The sequence below is a fragment of the Seriola dumerili genome, unplaced genomic scaffold (genome assembly GCF_002260705.1).
Source record: "Seriola dumerili isolate Sdu_G_001 unplaced genomic scaffold, Sdu_1.0 BDQW01000533.1, whole genome shotgun sequence".
NCBI lineage: Eukaryota > Metazoa > Chordata > Actinopteri > Carangiformes > Carangidae > Seriola > Seriola dumerili.
Genome location: NW_019174788.1, coordinates 2,599,061 through 2,621,530, shown reverse-complemented (window position 1 = coordinate 2,621,530; position 22,470 = coordinate 2,599,061). Strand labels below are relative to the sequence as shown.

General features: G+C 39.8%; 1 protein-coding gene across 1 annotated transcript; it reads right to left on the bottom strand.

Annotated features, from left to right (window-relative positions):
- Nucleotides 1-937: 937 nt before the first annotated feature.
- On the bottom strand, nt 938-21,762 carry xrcc1 (X-ray repair cross complementing 1). The gene is made up of 17 exons (XM_022764385.1): nt 21,261-21,762; nt 21,036-21,128; nt 18,980-19,087; nt 18,715-18,873; nt 18,250-18,327; nt 17,696-17,819; nt 17,356-17,462; nt 15,223-15,385; nt 14,893-15,136; nt 13,362-13,478; nt 7,558-7,639; nt 7,349-7,451; nt 4,615-4,660; nt 3,281-3,417; nt 2,904-2,994; nt 2,722-2,797; nt 938-2,081 (listed from the first exon to the last, which is right to left on the bottom strand). The coding sequence occupies exons 1-17, from the start codon at nt 21,309-21,311 to the stop codon at nt 1,974-1,976; spliced, it is 1,887 nt and encodes a 628-aa protein (XP_022620106.1). The 5' UTR covers nt 21,312-21,762; the 3' UTR covers nt 938-1,973.
- Between the last annotated feature and the right edge of the window lie 708 nt (nt 21,763-22,470).

The following is a 22,470-nucleotide window of genomic DNA, read 5'->3' as shown; positions in this document are numbered from 1 at the left end:
GTATTCACCCGCCTCCACTTCAATAATGACGGAAGAACAAAATAAAACAAGAAAGAATAAGGAAAACAAACAATAAGAGGGAATAGAGAAATTAAACCCTATAACAATTAAAAAAAAAAAAAAAAAACCTGCAGACACCCAATACTGTGCATCAGTGATAATGAGCATTAAAACTGCAGAACCACACAATGTTTGGCTTTCTAAATCAGAAGGCAAGGTCACTGCCGAGATTCACGAGAAGTAAAAATGCTAAAAGCAAAAAATAAATAAAACTGACTGGAAAAGACAAATGTGACAGGGATAGGGTGGAAACGCTGCTGTTTGAACGAAGCCAACCTGTCAAATGGGACAATCTATCCTCTGTGCGTCCCGGGGACAGATATGCATTGAAATGAAACGTGACACTGTATCAGGATGGTGCCGTTAGCTGCTGTAAATTTTCCTGCTTCCAGACCTAAATGGATTTGCCCTCGCGTTTTTCCCTTCATGAAAAGCAAATCAAGGCTTGATAGAAAGTTGCAGGAAGCGGTACGAACATGCCTCACGCTTGGTGGTATGTGTCTGTGAATTTACCTTACACAAGAAGAAGAATAAAACAGACAGATCCTTGGCTACTTTAAAAATACATACTTGCTGAGAATCCAAACCTTTTCATCTTTCCTGAAGCCTCTCTCTCCCCTGCAACCATCCCTCTTTCCCTGTCTCTCATCCACATTCCAGCTTTCTAATCCCCTTGACTGAAGAGCAGAAGACCCAGTGCTCCAGGCCACAAAACAGGAGGAGAAGTAAATTAGAGAGAGGAGAGAGGGCTAGAGATGAGAGAAGGAACGAAAAGGAAGAGAGTGCCACTCGAGCTGCAAACACAGAGGAAAGCATAGGAAGGGATGAGAGCAGCTAAGTGCAAAGACAGCTTGATGAATAAAGGGAGAGCAATACCTTTAATTAAAAATCTTCTTTTTTTTATTTTTATTTATTTAGACAAAATAATTAAGTACTATAAGAAAAAGAAGTTTAAGATAGTGACTCAAATAAACCAATCTGGACAACAGAACAAACCAAAGCAGATGGTAGACCCGACATTTCCATGTGACCTCAGGCGCAGAACGCCGACGTCTTTTACATCCTCACATCTGTCGAGTACATCTCTTGTAATACTTAACGTCAATAAAACCAAATCACAAATTCAGATATTTATCAAACTTAAACAACACACAGAAACCTATCACTTTACCACTTATGGCATTTAATAAAATAAAAAAGGAAAATAACAAACACCAGTCACCCCAGTCTTAAATTTCATTTTCAGTTTTCAGTTGCCTTGATTTTTGCGTTTGGTGGCTGCAAGGCTTCAATAACAGGCAACTTTCACCTGACTTTGGGCTGGTCTCATAACAGTCTACCCGCTTACACAAGTCAGCGTCTTATCAGCGCTGCTGGACGTCAGGACAGGATGATAACTCATTTCCAGACAGAGCCTGAGGTAGCTGAGGTAAGCAGCAGCAAACTGCAGCACAGGAACCAAGAAATTCAAACAAGTCCTGAATCAGAGAGTGTTCTTCGTGCATAAAGCCCAAGAGACTGAGAAGCACACTGATGATGTTACTTTGTGGCCAAGCTAGGGCTAACAAGCTTCAAATAAAATACTTATAATAAATCTAAACCTCATTCTAGCATTAATTTCAACAGACACCATTTAAATATTTTTCACATTTTTCCTAGCTTGACCAAAAGGTGAGAACATCCGTGGTGAAAACTTTGCTTTTATGTAAACTGGACAAGGACTGAAGATATTTCATGAATTGCAAGTATAAAGTCATTAATGAACTAGAATTGGTTTATTGCTTCTTCTAAGAAAAGTGGTGAATCTGAAAAAGAAACATTTTTTTTTTATGGCTTTCCCCATGGCTGCTTCATCAGGATGTGACGTCTCAGTGTGTCTGGACACACTTTTGTGTGTACATACAATGTATTGTTCAGGGGACGACAGAGTAGGGTTGATAGGGCAGCATCTTTTGTCGTTCATTGATTGCGTAAATCCATGCGGGTTTGACAAAGTTCAGATTGCCGTTCTCCATCAGTGCCTGCGATGGAGGGGAGAGTGAAGGTGAGAGAAACACAGAGGTAATGAATTGTTCTTATTGCATTACAAAGAGACTCACGGGAAGAGGTATAAACCCTTAGAAAAACTGAAAGCTAAGACTGTGTAACCAAACTGGTAAATCAGATGCTAACAAGGCTCTCGAATGGCTGAAAACCAACTCTGGACCACAATTTCAAACAGATTGAAAAGCTGCTTGGTCCGAACCCTGCAGCGTTTTCACTGGGGATGCTAAAACACTCAGGCTACCTTTTTGCTTTTATTTGATTATACCTTCAAAAAATTAAAATAAGTGCTGTTTAACAGAAAACGGCTGGCAGATTCATTGAGACATGTTCAAAGGGTTGATTTTTTTTTTCCCCCCTCTGCGGCTTTATGAGAAGAGATTTTCATTTGTGCACTTAATGTAACTGAGCAGCACTTCAGGTCCCTAAAGCAATTACCTTAACAAAATCATGTTGTCTGTGGAAGCATGCGAGTCATGCCACACGCATGTTCAAACCCTCATTTGCACAAAATACTCAAAATCTTCAGGTCTGAGTAAGATGTTATTATTTGGCTGTGATTGCCAAAGCAACACTGATGCAACAACGAAGAGAGAAAGAAGCAAAGACTCTACTCACGTCTTCAAATGAGTCATGCCAGCCCTCACTGGTCACCACAAACTGCACTTTCTCTGTCATGTAGTCCTCGATCACTCTGGAGCAGAGACAACAGCGCGTCTTACAATGTGATTTAATTACAGGCATTGAATTCCTGCGACCAATTTAAGTTGTGGCCAGTTACTTCGAGAAATCTTTCTCACCCATTAAAGGCAATAATGTATCGCAACATTAGGCGTCTCTCGTTGTTAGGAAATTTGCCGTAGAGGAAAAAGTGCTTTCCGCTCAGGAAGTCTGGAAGAAATGAGAAAATGGGAAGAGAAAGGAGCAGAGGAGTTCAACTGATGACTACACAATATGTAAGAGCAGTAATTATAGGTCCTCTTTGATAAAGGAAGAAGAAAACACAGACAACACAGAATGTGAGTGGTGTCCCTGAAAGGCAGAAAGGAATCCAATTACTTTCTGTCAGTGTTTGTAATGTCCCATGAGGAAGAAAGAACATCTTTTCCTGTGATAGGAACAGGAACAGACAAGAGAGACAGGCAGGACATGGAGATAAGAACAAAGAGAGACATACCTGGTAGTTCCGGGATGGGATGATCCTCTTCAGCCTCAGCGTCTGTGTTTTCATCTGTTGACCCCCCGTACGGATCCTCCTCTTTCACCATCTTCACTTCTGCTGCTGCTTTCTTCTGTCTGTTCTCATTCTCCACTCTTTCACAAGGACAGAAAAAGGTTACATCTTGTACGCTACATGTTACCTGCCTCTCGAAAGAAGAAATCTCCCCATTTGTCTTCATTTTTCTTGTGTTGTCTGAACACAGCAGGTCTCATTTTTATGGAAATAATGAATCCTAAATCCTGGCAGATGTAAACTGCATTCCTGCCATCGGTTTCATATTATTCCACTGTTATACAGCTGGCACTAACACGCCAAGAAATGGAATAATCCCACAAGCAAAGGCAGGGAAGAAGAAAGCTGAAAGCTGTGAACATGGATGTAAACAATGCAGGATTTAAAAAAATGTGTATCAGTAGATTGTTTGGCGACTCTGGAGGCAGTGAAAACAAGCTATGATCACAACATTTGCACATTATCATCTTCATCTCATCTTAAGTTGCTGCAACAAACATCTATACAAACATTTGCTTACTTACACCTCCAGCAAAGTCCAGTACTCACTCTCTTTTAGCTCTGATTTTGGTCTCTACCATCTCCTGAGGGAAATAATTGGCTCTTTAGCAGCTAAATGCTCCACTATGTTCATCAGCTCGTTGCTAATTGTGCAGTTGATTTTTTCAGGGTGGTTTTTTTGTGTGTGTGGTGAGAAGCAGCAAGATCGACCCGAAACAATAAAGCTGCAAGTTTTAAAACCAAAACAATGAGCTAAAAGACACTAAAACGCTCCATAGAGCCGAGTTGTACTGCAGTGTGGGGTGAAAATTCTCTGTGGGTTTGTTAAAACAAACAACACCTTTCACATTACACATTGTCATTTGATATGGAGTATCAAATGACATACAACCGGGACTCAAACAACAGTTATTTAAATGAAAATCTTTGACATTGCCACTTTAAGTAAATGTAGAAAATGTAGCTGTTCCAATGACTATTGCTCTTAGTTCTGTATTTCAGTACGAATGGAACATAGAAGTAAATAATGTCTCTCTAATTCAGTAATAGTTTCCTAAGTCATTTCCTGGAAGGCTTTCTCAAGATATCCCCTTATGGGTGACAAGAAGACACTTACACGACTTAACTTAAAGATTTCAAAATGAATCAATGGTCATTTTACTACTGTAGCAACGAGAGAGCAGAGATGGAGGCAACGGCCATGAAGGACACGGAAGAACAAACTTGTCCACATCAATATTACAAAGAGCATCATTGACTTTATTTGTTGTGCTTACCTCTGCAGCTCGTCCTCTGTGTCCACGGCAGATTCATCATCACCTCCTATGAAATGATTTGTTAATATGTCAATAGAGGATTTTTTTTTTTTTTACCAGAAAACTGATTTATTGTAATACTAGAAAAGGCCGAGCTGAAAATTAAATAGAAGTTGATAACCATGAAACGTTTTAGTGAGGAATATATCAACTGACTGAGAACACAAGGTTGCTGCTGTATCTCAGTTCTTTAAATTACCATCACTGCACTCTGGCCTTAATCTTAAAAACTAATTTACTATGATAATCAAATGTCAAAGAATTTAATCTGCCCATATGAGGAAAAGAGTTTAATCTTGCTATCATATTTTCTACAAGATGCTATTCATTTTCATTATGCAAAGAAGGCAGAGAAGAATTCCAGGTGAATTTCTATGAAACATGCATCAGCAGTTAAAAGAACGTAGCCTTGTTGGAAACACTTCCTATTACCATACAATCATGTGTTGTTGCCGGCAGATAAAAGAGAGGAAGCTCTAATTAAAATGCTGTCTGCCTATACGTGTTTGGTAGGTCACTGTTTGTTGTGTCCTCACTGATGCACCTCGGCACTTTACTTCTGGCCTTGCATTAACATAGAAATGAGAATCATGCACAAGTCCCTTCACAGTGATTACGTCTTTCCTCCATTCTGGTGTCTCCCTCAAACAGCATCTATCAGTACGTATGTTGTTCTTGTTCTTTACATTGATGGCGTTGTCAACTCATCCATTTCCAAGTGCTTCACAAAGATGATCCCTTTTGTCTATTCCCATGGCCTCTCACATTGTCCCCTTGCCCTTTTCAATTCATTCAGTCCTCTGCAGCTACAGTGCTTCCCCCTCTCCCTCTTTAGTTATTTGAGCTATTAGAATGAATCCCTTCCTATGGTTCATAGCCACATACAATTCAGCTCTTCTGTCTTTGCAATGCAGATCTGTACGGGAAATTGTGTTTCCCTGTCTCTCTTAATTCACTGGTTTCATCTATTTCAAATAACTAGAAAAAATGTGAAACTCTGATTCCCAGAGACAAACAAAAGAGGAATTAATAAAAGCAGAAAGAAGAATTCATAAAATTTTATGGGCATCCGGTGATTGAAGTGTAGAACACATAATCACAACGTCCATTGTTCGATTCCCAGCAGGAGGACCTTTGTTATCATGTCGTTCCCCTCTCTTTCTGTCCTTGTTTCCTGTCTCTCTCTAGACCGTCAAGTGTCAAATAAAGCCCCAAATAAAGCTAACGTTTGCTAATTACCACTAAACAAAGCGCAGTTGAGGCTGAAGGGAATTCGTTACTGGACAAAGTGAAATTGTGACCCGTTGGTGGCGTCAGATGTAAAGTGAGGGGATTTTAAAGATCTTTCCTTTGTGGGGAAATGAATGTCAGCCACTAAATGCGTTAGGATTCAGATATGTATTGCATGTTGTTATCGATTCCCAGCAGGAGGACTTCTGTTTGTTTGACTATAAATTTCTGAAAACTATTAAAAGCCTTCCAGCAGCTAAGGAGGTAAAATCCACTTCCTTCTCTTGAGGGACTTGTTCATTTTCTTAAATGGCAGCTTAACAATGATTAAAGCAAGTCATTGATCAGAATTAATCAGTGAAGGAGAAGAGTGTTTTGGTTCAGACATGAAAGAAACTCATAGTTGAGCGGTGAGTACTAATATCCAGTGTAAATGTATGTAGTATGTATAAACTCTGCATGAATTTAACAGACCACTCATGTTCGTGTTGCATTAACACTTGATGGTCGGCGTGCCCAACGTCTCTACGACTGAATTCTCCAGTTTGTGTCCCAGTGTATAAATAAACTGTGATCCTAGGGAACAGGCTGATTCCCAAACGCATTAATCAACCTCTCCTTCACGCACACTGCTCTCTCTGGATATTTTGCAACGTGATTTGAATGGCTAGTGTCTACGCTGGAACATCTGAATGAACTGAACGATTTGATACCCTGATACCTGCGCAGCCACTTGAGAAAACTTTTCACGTCACCCCATTTAGAGTGAATGAGAAGCATCTGTTGAAGCCTCCAACACGTACATGAGTGCTGCGTAACTCAGACACTTTAGTTTCCTCCCTCTTCTACCCAGTCTTTTCGGACCTGGACTTCATTCCACTCATCCATACTGTGCCTCTGGCTATCATTTGTACATCAGCTTGTACTTTGAGAATTTACCGTTCACAACCCACGGTGCTACTGTTAAGTTCAACATAACTTTTAAGTTAGTTTGAAAATGTGCTGTTTTAAAAGGAGCTATCCCACACAACTTGCAAGAAAAATGTCTGTTTTAACCTTCATTTTTGTAGAATATTTTCTTTCTTTGTTTATTTCTTTCCACCCACACTGTATCCAAACTCTAAATGCCTCTTTGACCGTGGCTGTCATTCTTCCATTTCCTCTATTTCATGTTTTCAGTGGACCGACTACCTACTTCTTTTCCTGTCATTACACCCTGTCTGTCTGCCTGTAGGCTATAAGTCACTCAAAAACTAAAATCTAAGACTTTGTAAAGCTGTCACCTTGTAGCTCCTTTTCCAGAACAATAATGTGCTTTCTGTCTTTTATCCCAACAACAGTTTCTGAAAGTAAGAGAAGTGGGGAGTCACTGAAGTGGCAATGCTGATGTTGACTGAAACATCAGGTAAAGTTCAGTCACATTTACTTCACAGTGGGACTTCCATTTAAGTAGTTTGATGCAAACCTGGTTCATCCACATCAGTGGAGCCAGCGTATTCATCGTCATCTTCCTTCCTCTTCTCTAGCGTCTTTTTGGGAGTGATTTGTCTCTCCTGCTTCTGTGGAGTCTGCAAGATCAGCAAGGACAGAATGTTAAAACTGACTGACACTTTCAAGATGGAAAACGAATCTTTCATTTATTATCATATTTTTCTAATAAAAAAACAAATGTACCTTTGTGTTCATTTCCTCTTCACTCTGGTCATCCACTTCCATTTCGCTCTCTGAGCTCGACTCCGCTCCATCCATCAAATACCTGGAGGAAGACAAAAAACGAGTGAACAAAATGTGTCAGCATGATTTAAGACCAGAGGCAAAATGATGTCTGCACAATATATCTTGCTCCCTATCAGCTTTACAATGTTTCAAACCTCAGTGGACCTTTTGTCAGGCGATAGTGGAACAAAAGCAAGGATCAAAGTGAAGGTAATAGTTTTTCACCAGGATGTCAATGTTTAAAACATTACCACTGCCTGTATATTAAATACACTGAAGATGGCATACTGGGGAAAAAAGTCTAATCTACTGACTTTAAGCCGTCAGCGGAGGACGTCACACGGTCAGACTGATGTGTAAAAGTGAGAGCTGACATGGCTGGACAGGACTGTGACGCTCTGATACCCGATAAAATCTTTTTTTTCCCATGAGAGTTGGTTAGATGCTCTATCTCACAACATAATCATTGGATCCAAATCAAAAACTAATCATTGTCCCCAAAGCTGAACTTTCCACAAAAATGAATTAAATGTACAACAAACAATCAGATAACACCCGAAGATAAAAGATCCATAAAAGATTTAGGGACTGTTCTGGCACAAGAGAGATCATGACTCCATCTGCAAAGATGAAGAGGAGTGTGAGGAGAAATAAAAACCCAAATGTTACAATCACTTCCACAGAGAATACAAAAGAGTGGTGATAACAATCCAGGAAATGGATGGGACATACAGAAAAACAGGCAAGGTACAATTAGAAAATCCTACCTCCTGTACTCACGCACAGACACAGAAATGAAATGAGGATGTGACATTTCTCCCCACCCTCTCCATATATCTCCTCAAGCCACTATAAAGTCACCTGGACATTATCAGCCTGAGAGTGTGAAGTGCCGGGAGTTCAAATACCAGCGTAAAGGTCCAATCATTTCCGCGCACACTATAGGGAGACATTTCATTGACCTACGCTTTCTGGTTTCATAAAACTCAGGGCCCAGGAAATTGAAAAATGAAAACAGACACTGTCGGCAAGGGGAGTAATACAGTATCTGTTGCTTATGAAAGTGCCGTTAGCTCAGAAGCAGAGCAAGGAGCGAGATCTGTTCGGCTTCACGTGAACTGGAGACACAGGTGGTTTATTTGAGCAGGGTAAAACCAGATTATAATAAAGCTGAAATGATTCTAAATCATTCATCATGATCATTTTTAAGCAATTAAATGAATATCTTTGGAGTTCTGAGAGCAACACATATAATTGTTACTGAACATTTTCTGTTGATTATTCGTTTTAGCAAATTTATGCAGAAATCCACCTGTTGAGGACTAAAGTTTGTCCGAGATCAGTATCATCATGACTTTGCTCAAATAGGCAAAATGAATTTCTCATTGTTGACAGATCTGCTTAATTGTTTAATCTAGAAACACCAAAAATAGTCTCACACACTCCCAGAGCCCAAGGCCACAATTTCAGAATTGCTTGTTTTTAATAAATGCTAATTTTTTTAATGGCGATAACGAAATGTCTGCACTTGACACCCTTATACACTTCTGGCACAAAGCCCTTGAGGATGCAGCGACTATTTTCACATTACAACTTTTATGTGTTGGGTTTTTGTATGTGCTGAAGTTGTGTGTGTCGTAGATTAATCGTGGCACGATTGTGCTGATATTTTGGCTCCGACACGCCAAGTCCTCTTGGGATGTTGCAACAGAGCCTCGGTTTTAATGAGATATTTGTTTACTTATTCAGTTCTATTGTGATGGGATGTTGTAGAGCTGCTTGAGTGTTTTCTACTCTCCCCTCTTTCTGTCCATCTCTGGATCCTCACAGATCAGACAATGTCTAAGGAGAAAGCATTTCTGGGGTGCTTAGCTGATGTCACAATCTCATTAATATATACACTACAATCCTTATGCATAACAGGAGCTCAGTGAAGCTGTACATTTGCCTACAGATGCTCAGTGATAAAGTGTTTGTGTGCATGATTGGGCAACAGTTTGAGAGTGTGAGCGTGCATATTTGTTTGGGTACTTGTCATCATCAAAGTAAGTGGTCCCTTTAATTACCCATAGCAGATGCAGCTTTTAAATAAAGGATACATCATCAAAGCTGCACACTCCACGCGCTGCACAATAGCAGAGGTGGGCAGGGGAATGGATTATTCTGACAACAAGAGAGGGGGATGCAGCGGGGGGAGGGTGGGGGTGAGGGATCTTCGGCACAATCAGAAACTGACTGAGAAAGGCGAACATGAGGGGGAATGATGACATGGGCTGCAGTGAACTTCTCATTACAATGCATTTTTGAGAATCTTGAAGTATGGAGCAGACTTATAAAACCACAGCATCGTTTCTCCAGCGCCCTTCAGCAGTACTTTTTAAAAAGGCTTTCCACATTACTCCCTCAGTCTCTCTGCATAGCTCATATGCATACTGTCTGACTGTCTAGAATAATCCCATCAAAACATAACTCTGATCGCTTTCATTTCTGGTTTTGAAGACTAACGTGAGCAAAAATTGATTTTCGTTCACTCCGTCTTATCTACAGATGTAACCTGCTGGAGCTGGATGATAACGATATCTTTGAAATGACAGTCACATCCACATAACTAATCATAACCACAGACAGGCAGACTAATGAAGGTCTGTGACTCCTCCTCCTGTGCCTTTGTAACTCAACCACAGCTGAAACCTAATGATTATTTCCATTATCTGCCAATTACTTGTTTAACTACTCGATTTATTTTGTCCAAAAAAAAAGTTAAAAATTGATGGCATCTATGGTGACATCTTGAAATTTAGACCGACAGTCTATCTAAAGATATTTTATTGACTGTCATATAAAATAAAGAACAGCAGCAAATTCTCACACTTGAGATTCTACAACGAGCTAATATTTGGTATTTTTGCTTGAAAAATGACTGAAAAGATTAGTTACAAATTCAATTTCTGTTATCACCTAATTGATCCATCAACAAATAGTTTCACCTCTACATTCAAATATTTAATGCTTAGTGATAAAATCCATTTGAGATATTAATAATACCAGCATCAGATACATGCACTTCATTCTGAAAATGAGCAGGTAATTTAACAAGATGGTGTCGTTCAACTGATGAAACAAAATCAGTTCTAGTGCAAGGCACAAAGAGAGAAAAGATAGTCGGAAGATCACAGTAACAATCAAACTATCCAGCACCAAAGTCCAGCAAAATGTGTACATTCAGCATGAGAACAAGTGTAGTATTGAAAAGGAGAGGAAACAAGCCCATTTGAACTATGCACCGACACCTGCATAAAGATGGAAAGCCCAGAGGCTGCTGATGAGAAGTTTGAATTAAAAGGTATCTACACCGTTCTCCAGGGCCGACGACCATCATCAATCATCCAGATACACAATCATTCACTACAAGATAAGTTTTCAAAACCATCAGTGATGCAGCCTGTGATAGAACTGTCATTACTCCCCAAATCACTGTGGTGAGAAGAGAAAAACAACTTTAAAGCTTGTCCAGTTTTTCTGAGTGGAAATTACTGTGAATGCAGCATGTTGCGTGTATTGTTCGAGTATTTTTTTCATACAAGGGTAGAGCTGAAGTTAGCATGGTAAGACATAAGGTGCTGCTTGTGGCTTAGAGCTGCATTAGTCATTATCCAGTGTTTCCTCTACATTCATTTAGCAGTGGCGGCCCACCACTGCTAAATCATCACCGCCACGCCTTCAAATTTCTTTTTTTTTTTTTTTTTTGTCGCAAATGCACCACCGCCACATCTGTCCACCTTCACAGCACAGCCTGTGTGATGATGAGCGCAACAGCGGGGGGAGGGGAGGAGAGGGGAGGGAGGGAGTGGGGTGGTTGAGGGATCCTATTGGAGTTAATTACTCGCGAGAGCGCGGCCTTGAAAGTGACGTCACGTCAGGCACCAGGTCAGAGTCAGAGAAGTGTAGTCGTGAGGAATAAGGCAGCAAACTACCGGAGAAAAGGTAGACTTATTAGCCAACTCAGTGACGCTAACTTGGGTAAACTAATTGATAGCATTAAGCTAATATCTACACGTCATTATGTATTAACTGCTGACTGCATTTTCAGATGAGCTTGTTCAGATACTTCTCTAAGAAGAGAAAGACAACAGATGAAGAAGACGCTAGTCAGGTAGCCTATCATAAGCCTTTTACTGACTCGTAAATGATGATGGTTAGGTAAAAAATAATATTTTAATGTTCACACTTGTAATCAGATGTGATGTGAGTGTAAACTATATAACGCTGAAAATCAAGTGCTCTGAGCCTGGGTGCAAACTTTGCCACTGACTCTACAGCCCCATCTAGCTGATCTTTATATGTTTATTTATTATTTTTATTTATTTAATGTTATTGTTTTATTTATTTTTTACTTTTTACATTTTCAACTGGTTAGAGTTGAAGTAACATTTATTTTTCACAAACCAAAGGTATTTATTTTTCTTGACATTGTATATGGCTGAGATATATTGTAAAAGTTCAATGGCAGCGATAAAAGCATTTTCAACTGCAGCCAATAAATAGGTTTTGAAAGTAAAATCTGCTGTCAACTGCTCATTTGGTCATTTGTGTATTTGTGCATTTGTCCTTTTACACAGCCTGTTCAAGGCGGGAACGTTGCGCCTTTACTTCACCTCGCCATTCTGTATAAAAAGGTACAAACCCTGAATGGGTCGACGTCTGTGAAAAAGGGAGAGCAACCATGGCGGGAAAGACGCTGTTGTGTTACACATCACGCTCTGATTCTGTAACACCAGCACGCTCTCTAAATTCACACACTGTGGCAGCGTTATGGCGGCTTTGTTTGGTTCAGTGTAAACAAACAAAGTCGGCATAATGAGGGGTCTTCTTAACCGCAATATAGCAGGATCCCGCTCATCAGTATGTTTCACCATGGTATATAGTAAAACTGCTATATCAGCACTTTCTCCAGAAACCAGCAGTTTAAGTTTGAAGCGGACATCTTATACTCTTCATTTTGCATATTGGGATTATCTGAATGCATCACAGGCCTGACACCGATGAGCTCAGTAACCTTGGATAACTTGGATAAAGCAGTGTGGCAGCCTGGTTGGAAATTGATTCATCTTCAAGCCAGAAACAATCATTATGGAAGCAACAAGTATGAAGGAATTCCTTAAATGATTAAGTAAAGTGTTGTACAGTATAACACAAGTACAGTATTATGCCAATTAATGTGGACCTTCCATTGCCTGCGATGAGTGTTCAGCTCTACATTATTCAGTAGACACAGATTCATGTGGAGCAATGACAGAAAACCTTGATGTTGCAAAACCTCCCCCAGTAATGAGGCATATAATTAGAGAGCTGCTGGAGCTGCCTGGGATGAATCTGTGATCACAGCAGGCATCAGCTGCTCAAGGTTACAATGTTCTCTGTAGCAAGTGGGCATCACTGCTGTGAGAGGTGTATTTTTGGACGCTTCAATCAGTGTGAGTGCTGTGAGCAGACTGTGCGGTATAGACGTACAGACGTGGCTTAAGAGAACGTATTAATCAGATGTGGATTCATACAGCGGACACATGCTCCACACTAAAACCAGGCTGTCATCCTGCGGAAGTGTCCTTTAACAAGGCAGCGAATGCCATCCAGCTGTTCCAGTGGTCAAGCCAAGCTTTTCTACAGGTGTGAATTTCCAAATCAGTGCAGTTTAACTTCACTATTATTACTATGAAGTCGTCTCTTTGCACCAGTTTGTTTGGCATTTCATCTTCTCTTACTGTTTATAGGAGATCTTCTGTTTCCGCTTATGGCAGTCCATCACCCATTCCTTCCGTACGATGATGCCCCCTGCTGATTTCACCTGGCTGTACTTGGGGGTGTTAGCGAAGGCACAGCTGGAGATTAATGGGTCGAAACAGACATCAGGTACACACACACACACACACACACACACACACACACACACACACACACACACACACACACACACACACACACACACACACACACACACACACACGGTTACATCACTAAAGAGAAGCTGTCAAGGGCAATAGGCAATAGGAGATCAAGATGCAATCAAACTGAATTACTGAGAGTGCTAACACGGCTGTGACACAATCCTGTAATCTGTTTCAATGATAAACATGAACTAAAGATAGAAATCTCTCATGACAGGACATCTCTGGAACAAGATCAAAATTATTTACTGCGATCATCATATTTATCACATTAGTTCCACAACTTAAACATCATTACACCTCAGATATTTTACCATAACATTTCAGTTTAAAACTATTTATGATATGCTCTGAAACCTGCAAATAAATCTGTTTTTTATCCTCTTTTCTTTCTGCTCATCTTTCTTTAATCTTATCTCCCAACATGCAGCAGTTTCGTGTATTGATCTTTTGACTTATTTGCAGCTCTTTCGCATTTGCTCCCATTTATCTCTTCATTTACTCGTTGTGGAGCCATATTTCTGAGCTGTCCTTGTCCCCCGAGTACTCCGTTTACTCGGGTGATATAGTGAACAGTTTCCCTTACAGCAGCAACTGTGATGGGAATACAAAATCTGATTTCTCTGATGTCTCAAAACCCACACAGAGGACAGACAAGGATGCTGATAAACAACAATGCCAATAAAATTACAATGAATTTTTCATCCATCTATGCACACGCACCATCAGACTATGGTGTGTGGACTACTTTATTACTACAGGTATTTATAACAATGTTAACTGTTTTATAACCCATGTAGCAACAGAACACTATCATACAGGATTATGGTAATAGCTTTACATTTTGGGAAATGTGTGTATTTGCCTTCCTCATGAGAGTTATATGAGAAGACTGAAACCACTCACATCTGTCACATCTGTCAATTCAATATAAGACTAGAGGCTACAGTGAGCAGCCAGACATCTCAGCCTAGCACAAAGTGCGAGTGAAAAAATGAGATATAACTTGTTAGTCAGTGAGTTTTATTGAAGCTGGTAGGCGGGTTTGTGTTACCTTTAAACAGAGCCAGGCTAACTGTCTCCCCTGTGTTCAGTCTTCATGCTGAACTAAGCTGCTGCTGCTGGTTGTAGCTTCGTATTTACTTTGCAGACTTGACATTCGGATCAATCTTCTCATCTAACTCTTGGCAAGGAAGTGAATAAGCGTGTTTCCCAAAATGTGGAGCTATTGCTTCAAGGATACCATACAAGTAATGCATCCATAAACAATTATGAATGATAAAGCAAGGACAACTTATAGTATGGAGTTTTCACATATGTCCCCTTTGCATTCCTGCCAGCTACTTACATAAGGTGTGTGGAGTCGGGTGTCCAGTCAGGCCGGTACTTGGCTCCCATATCCAGAGCCTTTTCCCTCAGCTCCCCTCTGAATGGATTTTGGAAGCCACTGAGGACAAACACCACCCCCTCCATGATCCGGTTGAACGGGACCTGCTGCGCTCCCTCGGATTTTGCCTTCTGTTGTTTGGGTTTAGGTCCGGATTTGGATTGACTCTCCCTCTTCTTGTCAGCAGACTTCTGAGCCAGGGAAGCTGGAGAGACAAATCAGACCGTCAAGGAAGGTTTCAGTGAGGAAATAATCCGCATGCTGAGATTCAGACACGAAATTAAGAGTTACCTTTCGCAGCGCTGGGGCTGGGCGTGCTGGCTGGGCTCGGCTTGTGTTTGGGGGTCGCAGCTTTGCCCTCAGGTGAGCCCGCGGGGCTTATTTTCTTCGAAGGAGGGGGGCCAGGGACAGACTGCCGCTCTTTGCTGAACTCAAATTTTCTTTTTGCTGGTGGCTGTGAGGAAGCAATTAATTTTAAGAAATTAGAAACTGGAACCTTTTCATGCTTAAACCGAAAGAATGATGTGCACCCGTATGTTAGGACAGGTGCGTTGAAGGAGATGCTGAGGAGATGTTTCCCTCAGCATACAAAAACAATGATTCTGCAAATTTGTATATTCTTATAGCTTTCAGAAAGGGGTTGCAAAGCAATTACAGTAGAAAATTGGAAACAGAACTGCAATCACTAGGATATCTACTAGGACGACTTTCCTATGCATAGGCATGTATTTGTGCAGCTAACCCAAATAGATCTTTTGTATTCACTTTTTTCTTTTAAAAGTCAAAGTGACATGCGGCTGGTATTGATGGTGTCATTCCCCTGTGTCAGCAGCCCCTGCTGCGTTCCTTCTCGGAGCGGGCTCAAAGTTACAGCAATGTATTTTTATTTGTGTCAGGAAATGTATTTTTAGCAAGCTGTTCTTTAAAGTTGATGAAAGCTACCATTTAGCTGCTGCAAACGTGACAATTTCCATTCAATAAATTGGATTTTACCAATTAATAAAGTGCTTTTGGAAAACAGAGGGACATGATGAGCTTAAACACAGGGCCTTATTTTAGTCACTCAAGTGCAATGACAAGCACAAAGCAGACGTGTGTAGTAATGTACAGGCTTTCTTTGCAGTGGTCTGGTGTCATATGCATGTTATCTAATAAACGTAAACACAGTAGGCAGCTATGTTTAGTGACGCTGCACTCTGACGCAGCACTTCTGAAATCAGAGGCTACAGATTTATCAGCATGTGCCCTGCTGCCTTCAAATGGCTGCAGAGATTTAATCAACTGAAAAAGCAGCTTTTCATTTTTTCACTCCAGTTTTTTACTCTCAGAATCATTCAATAATTTATAGATAAATGCAGACTGATTTACAATGAACGCAATTTTTTTTTCCTATTTAAACTGGCTGGGGAGTGATCAGTTAAAAGTTTATTTACATCTGTGCACACGCTCTGTGTATTTAGTTTGTTCTCGTAATGAAAGAGTAAAAAAGTGGCTGCAGATCAATGTTGCAACAGAAACAGATGTGGGTCTGAGATGTCTATTCTCAGTGTAAAAGACATTTTCCACCAAAAAACAAACAACAAAAAAAAACAAAAACAGTTAACTTTGCATTGCTTCATTTGAATGAACCACCCACCTATGCACTCGGCACTCGGCACCAAAAAGGAATTTTGAAGATGAGGAAATAAATAAAGTGTTGGGACGCTGCTTGTTCTGGTCTTTGTGTCACCATAAAAAAATATGACCCATCATGCAAGATCTCTGCTGTAAAATTTAAGAACCTGTTATACAATACAATTTGATTTTACATTGAAATGTTTGAATTCCTTTTTCATAAACATCCTGGAATTTTTGGTTTGTGGTGAAGTAACATACTACAAAGAAATCTGCTTGAGAATATATGAACCAATATATTTTCAACGTGTGGAAAAAGCTACAACACAGATAACTTGTTAAAATGTTTGACTGTTTTAGGCAGAAAGGCTGTTGAGACAGCATATCAGATCATTTTTGGTTTACCTGTGCCTGAGGTTTTACTCGACTTGAGAGACTATTGTTTGAAAGCTAAATTTGATTTAGACAGAGCTGAATTCGGAAACTGTGAAGGTAATGTGAAGAGAGAGAGGAGTGAAAACAAAACGACTTTAAATCTGATTTAAATTCACTTGAGTTATTAGGTCATCTTATTGATGTTTAAGACACCATTTAGCTGTGAATCAAATTGAATAAACTTTCCCGGACGTGATGTGGTATTCAAAACTCCCAATTACTATAGATCCCATCCTTAAACAAGCTGTATTGCCAGTTTCATCTTCTCTCAGCTTTACCTTTGTTCTACAATGACACAGAAAACCATTGCTCATTAAGGGAACAGCTGTTTGCTGGTCGTCCCTCAGTGAAGAAAATGATGGTGATGTTTAGTACCTGTGGTGAGGCAGAGGTGGAGGAGGAAGCTTGGCCTGGCGAGTGGGTGGTGCCACCAGCCTGCAGGGCAGCGGCAGCATAACTCAACTTCTCACTCTGGGGAGACACTAAAGTAGAGAAGTGCAGAGGGATGGTGAGGGAACAAAGGAGACATATTCCCACAAAGTGGCATTACAATAAAGAATGTCTTTGAAATCACCTTTTTGCTCTTTAGTCTTTGCTCTACCTCTCCTGATACACATAAGGCTTTAACTAACTGGTAACTGGTGCTCTGATGGCTTTTTATTTCTATCATTTTATTGGACTTCAGCGGACGCTAAATTTAAATAAATGGCTTTACCTTTGAGTGAAGGACTGGATTTTGTTGCACTGTCCCGACTGAAGAAGAGACTGCCAGGTTGAAGGCTGGGCCCAGATGAAGGAGACTCATCCTTCATCTTGAACTGTCCCAGCTTTGTCAGTTTCTGACAGGAGAGAAGAAGGTAAAGTTCAGGACCAAAAGAGAAGATGGAGGGACTTATTTAAGTCCTTGTTGTCTTAAGACAGTAAAGCTAAAATGTAGTGCAGTTCGGAGGAAAGGTAAAACGCCACATGTCAAAACGTTCAAGAACTAATAGTTGGCAATAAATGTCTGCTCATATTCTTACTCTTTTTATAATCAGGCAGTTTCTAAATTTAGACTATTACTGTGTGCCAGTGTCCTATGATGTCCTTGTATTTAGACAATATTGAACCTTTAAGATGTTTGGCTCAGATGTTTGTTTTGTATTTCCCAAAAGCATCACAAATCATCGCTTTGGTATCATAGCCAAAACTCAGGTATATTATTAACACTAAATTATCCCAATGATCTTAATTAAAAAGATTAAAAGAAAAAGACGTTGCATTACTTACTGGAGAAGCTGTGGAAGGAGGATCATCTTTGTCAGGTGGTGAATGGAACTTAACAAAGGCCAGTCCGTATGCTATGTTCTATCAGATGCAAAGACAAATTCATCTCACATTTCATTTCACTTGCAGCAACAGATATATGCAATTAGTTTACACCTTTTTTTTTTTTTTTTTTTATAGAAATCACCTTGAATTCTAGTTACCTTAACTCAACTACTGAACCATGCTGCTTGTATTGATGTAGATCCTTATGTTGCATGTGTAAGGCGATCACGTGCTCTATATTTCAAGTCAGTCAGTCAGTCCTATGTTGACAGTTCTGTGATAAAATCTAACATATCACCTCAAAATGCAGACGTACTTGCTAATTATTTGATTTTAATTAACATTTAGACAGATATACTGGCTTGCACTCTATAAAACCTGAAGAGATTTTTTATTTTTATTTTAAATAGTTGGGCTCATTACCTTGCTGTATGGCTGGCTACACACAATTTTCACTCTGTCCCACTTCTCCTGTGCTGTGCTCTTCTGCAACTGGTTGGGCCCAAAGAAACGCACACGGTTCATGTTGGTGCCATTGCGGCTCTCCGTTGGGGACATGAAGGAAGACATAACCAGAAGAACCTAAAGCAGAGATTGAAGTTAAAGAATAAGTACATAATATGGTTTAATTACTAGTTAAGATAGTTAGGAAGAAAAATATTTGAACTGGTTTGGTTTGTGACAATACCTCATAGTCCTGGTCTCTGACAGCTGAGGAATTCCCAACTAACACCTCGATGAAAGCTGAGCCTTCGTTTCCGATGTCGATGCTGTGCACCTGCTCCTCCTTCTCCAGCTGAGAGAAGAAAAACACCAGTTTAAAGGACTAAATAATTAAAAAGCTAAAGCAGCTGCCTGGCTTTAGATATCCTCATGTAAATTAAAGGGGAACATTTACATGTGAGCACAGACTTACTGTCCCTTACTGACACAATTACTTTGTGATGTTATTCTTATATTACTTTTAATGAGCACTGTTCCAAACACAACTACAAAGATATTACTATTAAAAGTAACGGAATAAAACATAATAAAGCTGCAAATATCTTTCTGTAAAAGTTTAAAACTATATATAGGAGGTGATATAAAGGAAAATATTATTTTGAAATGCTCAAGATGCTCGGTTTTCAGGGAGTTTTAAAGCAGAGGGGCAGAGACTAAAAAGATTTTGATACTCTTAGTTGTATGATTAACCAGAAAAGGACTAGTCACACCAGATGGGAGACATCTAAGATTTCAAATGTGAGTAGGAAACCACTTCTTAAGTGTCATTAACATGTTCTGTAAGATCCTACAGCCTTAAGCTGCCTATGAAGAGAGGTAAAGATGATTGCAATATGGTCTTGTCTCCCAAACTTAGTTGAGAGCTGGCAAATGTATTGCTGTCTAATCCCTAAAATATAACTGCTTTCAAGATAGTCTGTGGTCAAAAAGAGGAAATAGAATCATAGGCAGCCTGTTGAGGAAGGTGTAAGACAATGCAAACAAGGGGATTCCCCAAAAGGACACAAATATATCAACAAAGGAGAAGTATTTGGTGATGATGGTGACGATGCTGATGATAATGTACCACACAAATGTACTGTGTGTTGGAGAAAACTTGACTGCATGAATCTAATCACTTGGATAACAAAAGGCAGCCAGACGATGAACTGGCAGAACAATTAGAGACATATAGAAAGAGCTTGGCTTTAGATTCAGTGAGTTGTAATACATTCTGATGCGATACCCAACAATTTAGATCTCAGCGTCATTGTTTAATTTGGATCAAATTAGCTGGATCACCTGGTGCTTGGAGAAAGTATTTAGACTTCACATTGGGGATTTAAGACTTTAACACCCCTTTAATACTCCACTTAGAAAACAATCTAACACCATTTTCACAGTCAAACCAGTCATATAATGACAGAGAGCCAATAGGAACAATAAGGCCTATAATTAGGATGTGAATTTATTGACATTTTGTCACTCCTTCCCAGCTTTATATAAAAACAATTCATAGTAAGCGTAAGAGAGTGGATTAACTAACCAATAAATAATAAATTATTTTTTACTGAAACATACACAGTAATAACAACAACAACAATAATAATAGATGATAATACATCAAGAGCCTCGTGTATGCACAATCCACTCTTGCACCAGTCTCACTTTTTGTGCATGTGTAACATCTCCCAACAACCCAAACCCAGCACAGATAATAAGGCCTACAATTATTAATTTACTGGCATCTAATTTGTCAATACTTCCAAGCTGTATATGACAATAATTCCAAGTTATAATCAATCAATCAAATCAATGATCTTCCTATCAACTTCAGCAAGCAGTAGAGAGAGTCTGCTAATGGTTCTGACTGAAACTGAATTCCTGCAGGAGGCTGCGTGCAGCACAATCCACTGTCACACCAGCCTGACGAGTAGTTTACAGGCGTATGGCATCTCTCAACAGCCCACAACCATATACAAAACAAAGTTATTGCTAATGTTAATGTCTATGGTAGTGAAATGAAAATTAAATTTAACATCAATTCAATGCTTTAAGACTTTTTATGACCCGCAGAAGCAGTTAGAAATGACACTGTCTACAGCACATAAGAGGAACACTAAAGACTTCTGTAAATAAAACAGGAACTTCTAAGGCTTTATAACAAACTCATTTAGACTTTTTCAGGACCTGCACATACCCTGAATGAAAATATTTTTCCGGCTAACAACACATGTGGGAGTAGAGTTGCAAAAACATACCTGCAGGATAACTGATGTCTGCTTCTCCCCGGGTCTTGCCGCTTTCCACTTTCTGTAGGTATCAGAGCTCAGCAGGTTGTCTGCCTTGTGAGTCTGTTTTGCATGAAGACAAGAGGTGAGTGACAGGGAGGCTCATATTTGGCTAAATGCTTCCATCTCGGCGAGTGGAACATGACTCTCAACACATTTTACAAATTCAGTGCAAGCGACAGAACAACAACTTACATTGTCCTCGGTACTGCAAGACACGACGTGCTTGATCTTGATCTCAGGCATGTTGTTGTTGATTCCTCACAGGTTCAACACTGAATAATTAGCAAGTGTGGAGGTGAATAAACCAACCGGGCGCTTGCCTCGCCCCTAAGCGTTATCGTGGCCGGTTAACAAAACATAAAACATAAAACACACACGCACACAGCTTCCGTTCAGTGGGAGCAACTTAGCCCCGAAAAGTAACAAAACCGTTTGTTTCTATTCAACTACAGACCGTTGGCTAACGTGTTAGCACGCTAGCAAACAATAGGCAGAGTGAACTTTTCCCGATTAGCTTGTTGGTTTTAACACACCCAAAGTGCTGTTGTGAAGTAATCTTTCAATCTGTTATGTACTTGACATATAGCCGCTTACTTTGGCGTCACGGTAAACCTCAGAAAATACATATTATACTCTAAATTTTAAGACAAATGTGCACGGAGGCGAACTCATTTTCCCACCAAAAGCCTGATGGGTGTCGTGTTGTGTTGTGACACGCAATGTTTCCATCCAATCAGCGGTCCCCTCTTCTTCTTCTTCTGTAATTTAATCAGGGCATCACCGGGGCAATGTCGCCACCAACTGGTTAGAGTACGTACTTGTTAAGAAATTTGTATTATAGTGTTAGTCTTAGTTGTCAGTTTATTAGGAACACCTAGCTAAAACGTATAATGCAGTGTCCATGGAGGTTATACCGGCCAGTTTGTGTTGAGAGTGGGTTAAAGAGGCATTCATTGAACTGTATGATCATTCTGGAGTCTGTGGTGCTGGTGAATGGCACCCTAATGTTGACAAGTGTTCCTATTATTTTGTTTGAATAACATGAAATAAATGAGGATAGGCTAAACAACAGACTCACCCCTTCAAGAGCACAACAAACCTCTATGTTAATGACTTCCTAACATTGAAACATTTAGGGATGGTTGACTAATTTAAAATTTATATGTAAATTGGATGTGATTTCAGACTGCAATAACAATCTATTGAAAAAAGTTTTTTGTTTTGTTTTGTTTAGTTTTTTACTGGGTAGATGGATAGGACTGTGTGGGTTGATTTGGTTTGGAGAATTTTCTTTCCCTTCCTGCAATAACGCATCTACTATGACAAGATGCATTCTCTCACAAACATTGTTATACACTCCCTCACCAGTGTAATAAATGGTGCAAACTTCATTACAGCTTGA

Coding starts and splice junctions, on each gene's coding strand:
- xrcc1 (XM_022764385.1), bottom strand. CDS start 21,311: ATGCCTGAGATCAAGATCAAGCACGTCGTGTCTTGCAGTACCGAGGAC. Junction 7,640..13,361: donor CAGAAGATCTCCTATAAACA/GTAAGAGAAGAT, acceptor GTCTTCCTCCAG/GTATTTGATGGATGGAGCGG. Junction 2,995..3,280: donor TCCCATCCCGGAACTACCAG/GTATGTCTCTCT, acceptor CATTTCTTCCAG/ACTTCCTGAGCGGAAAGCAC.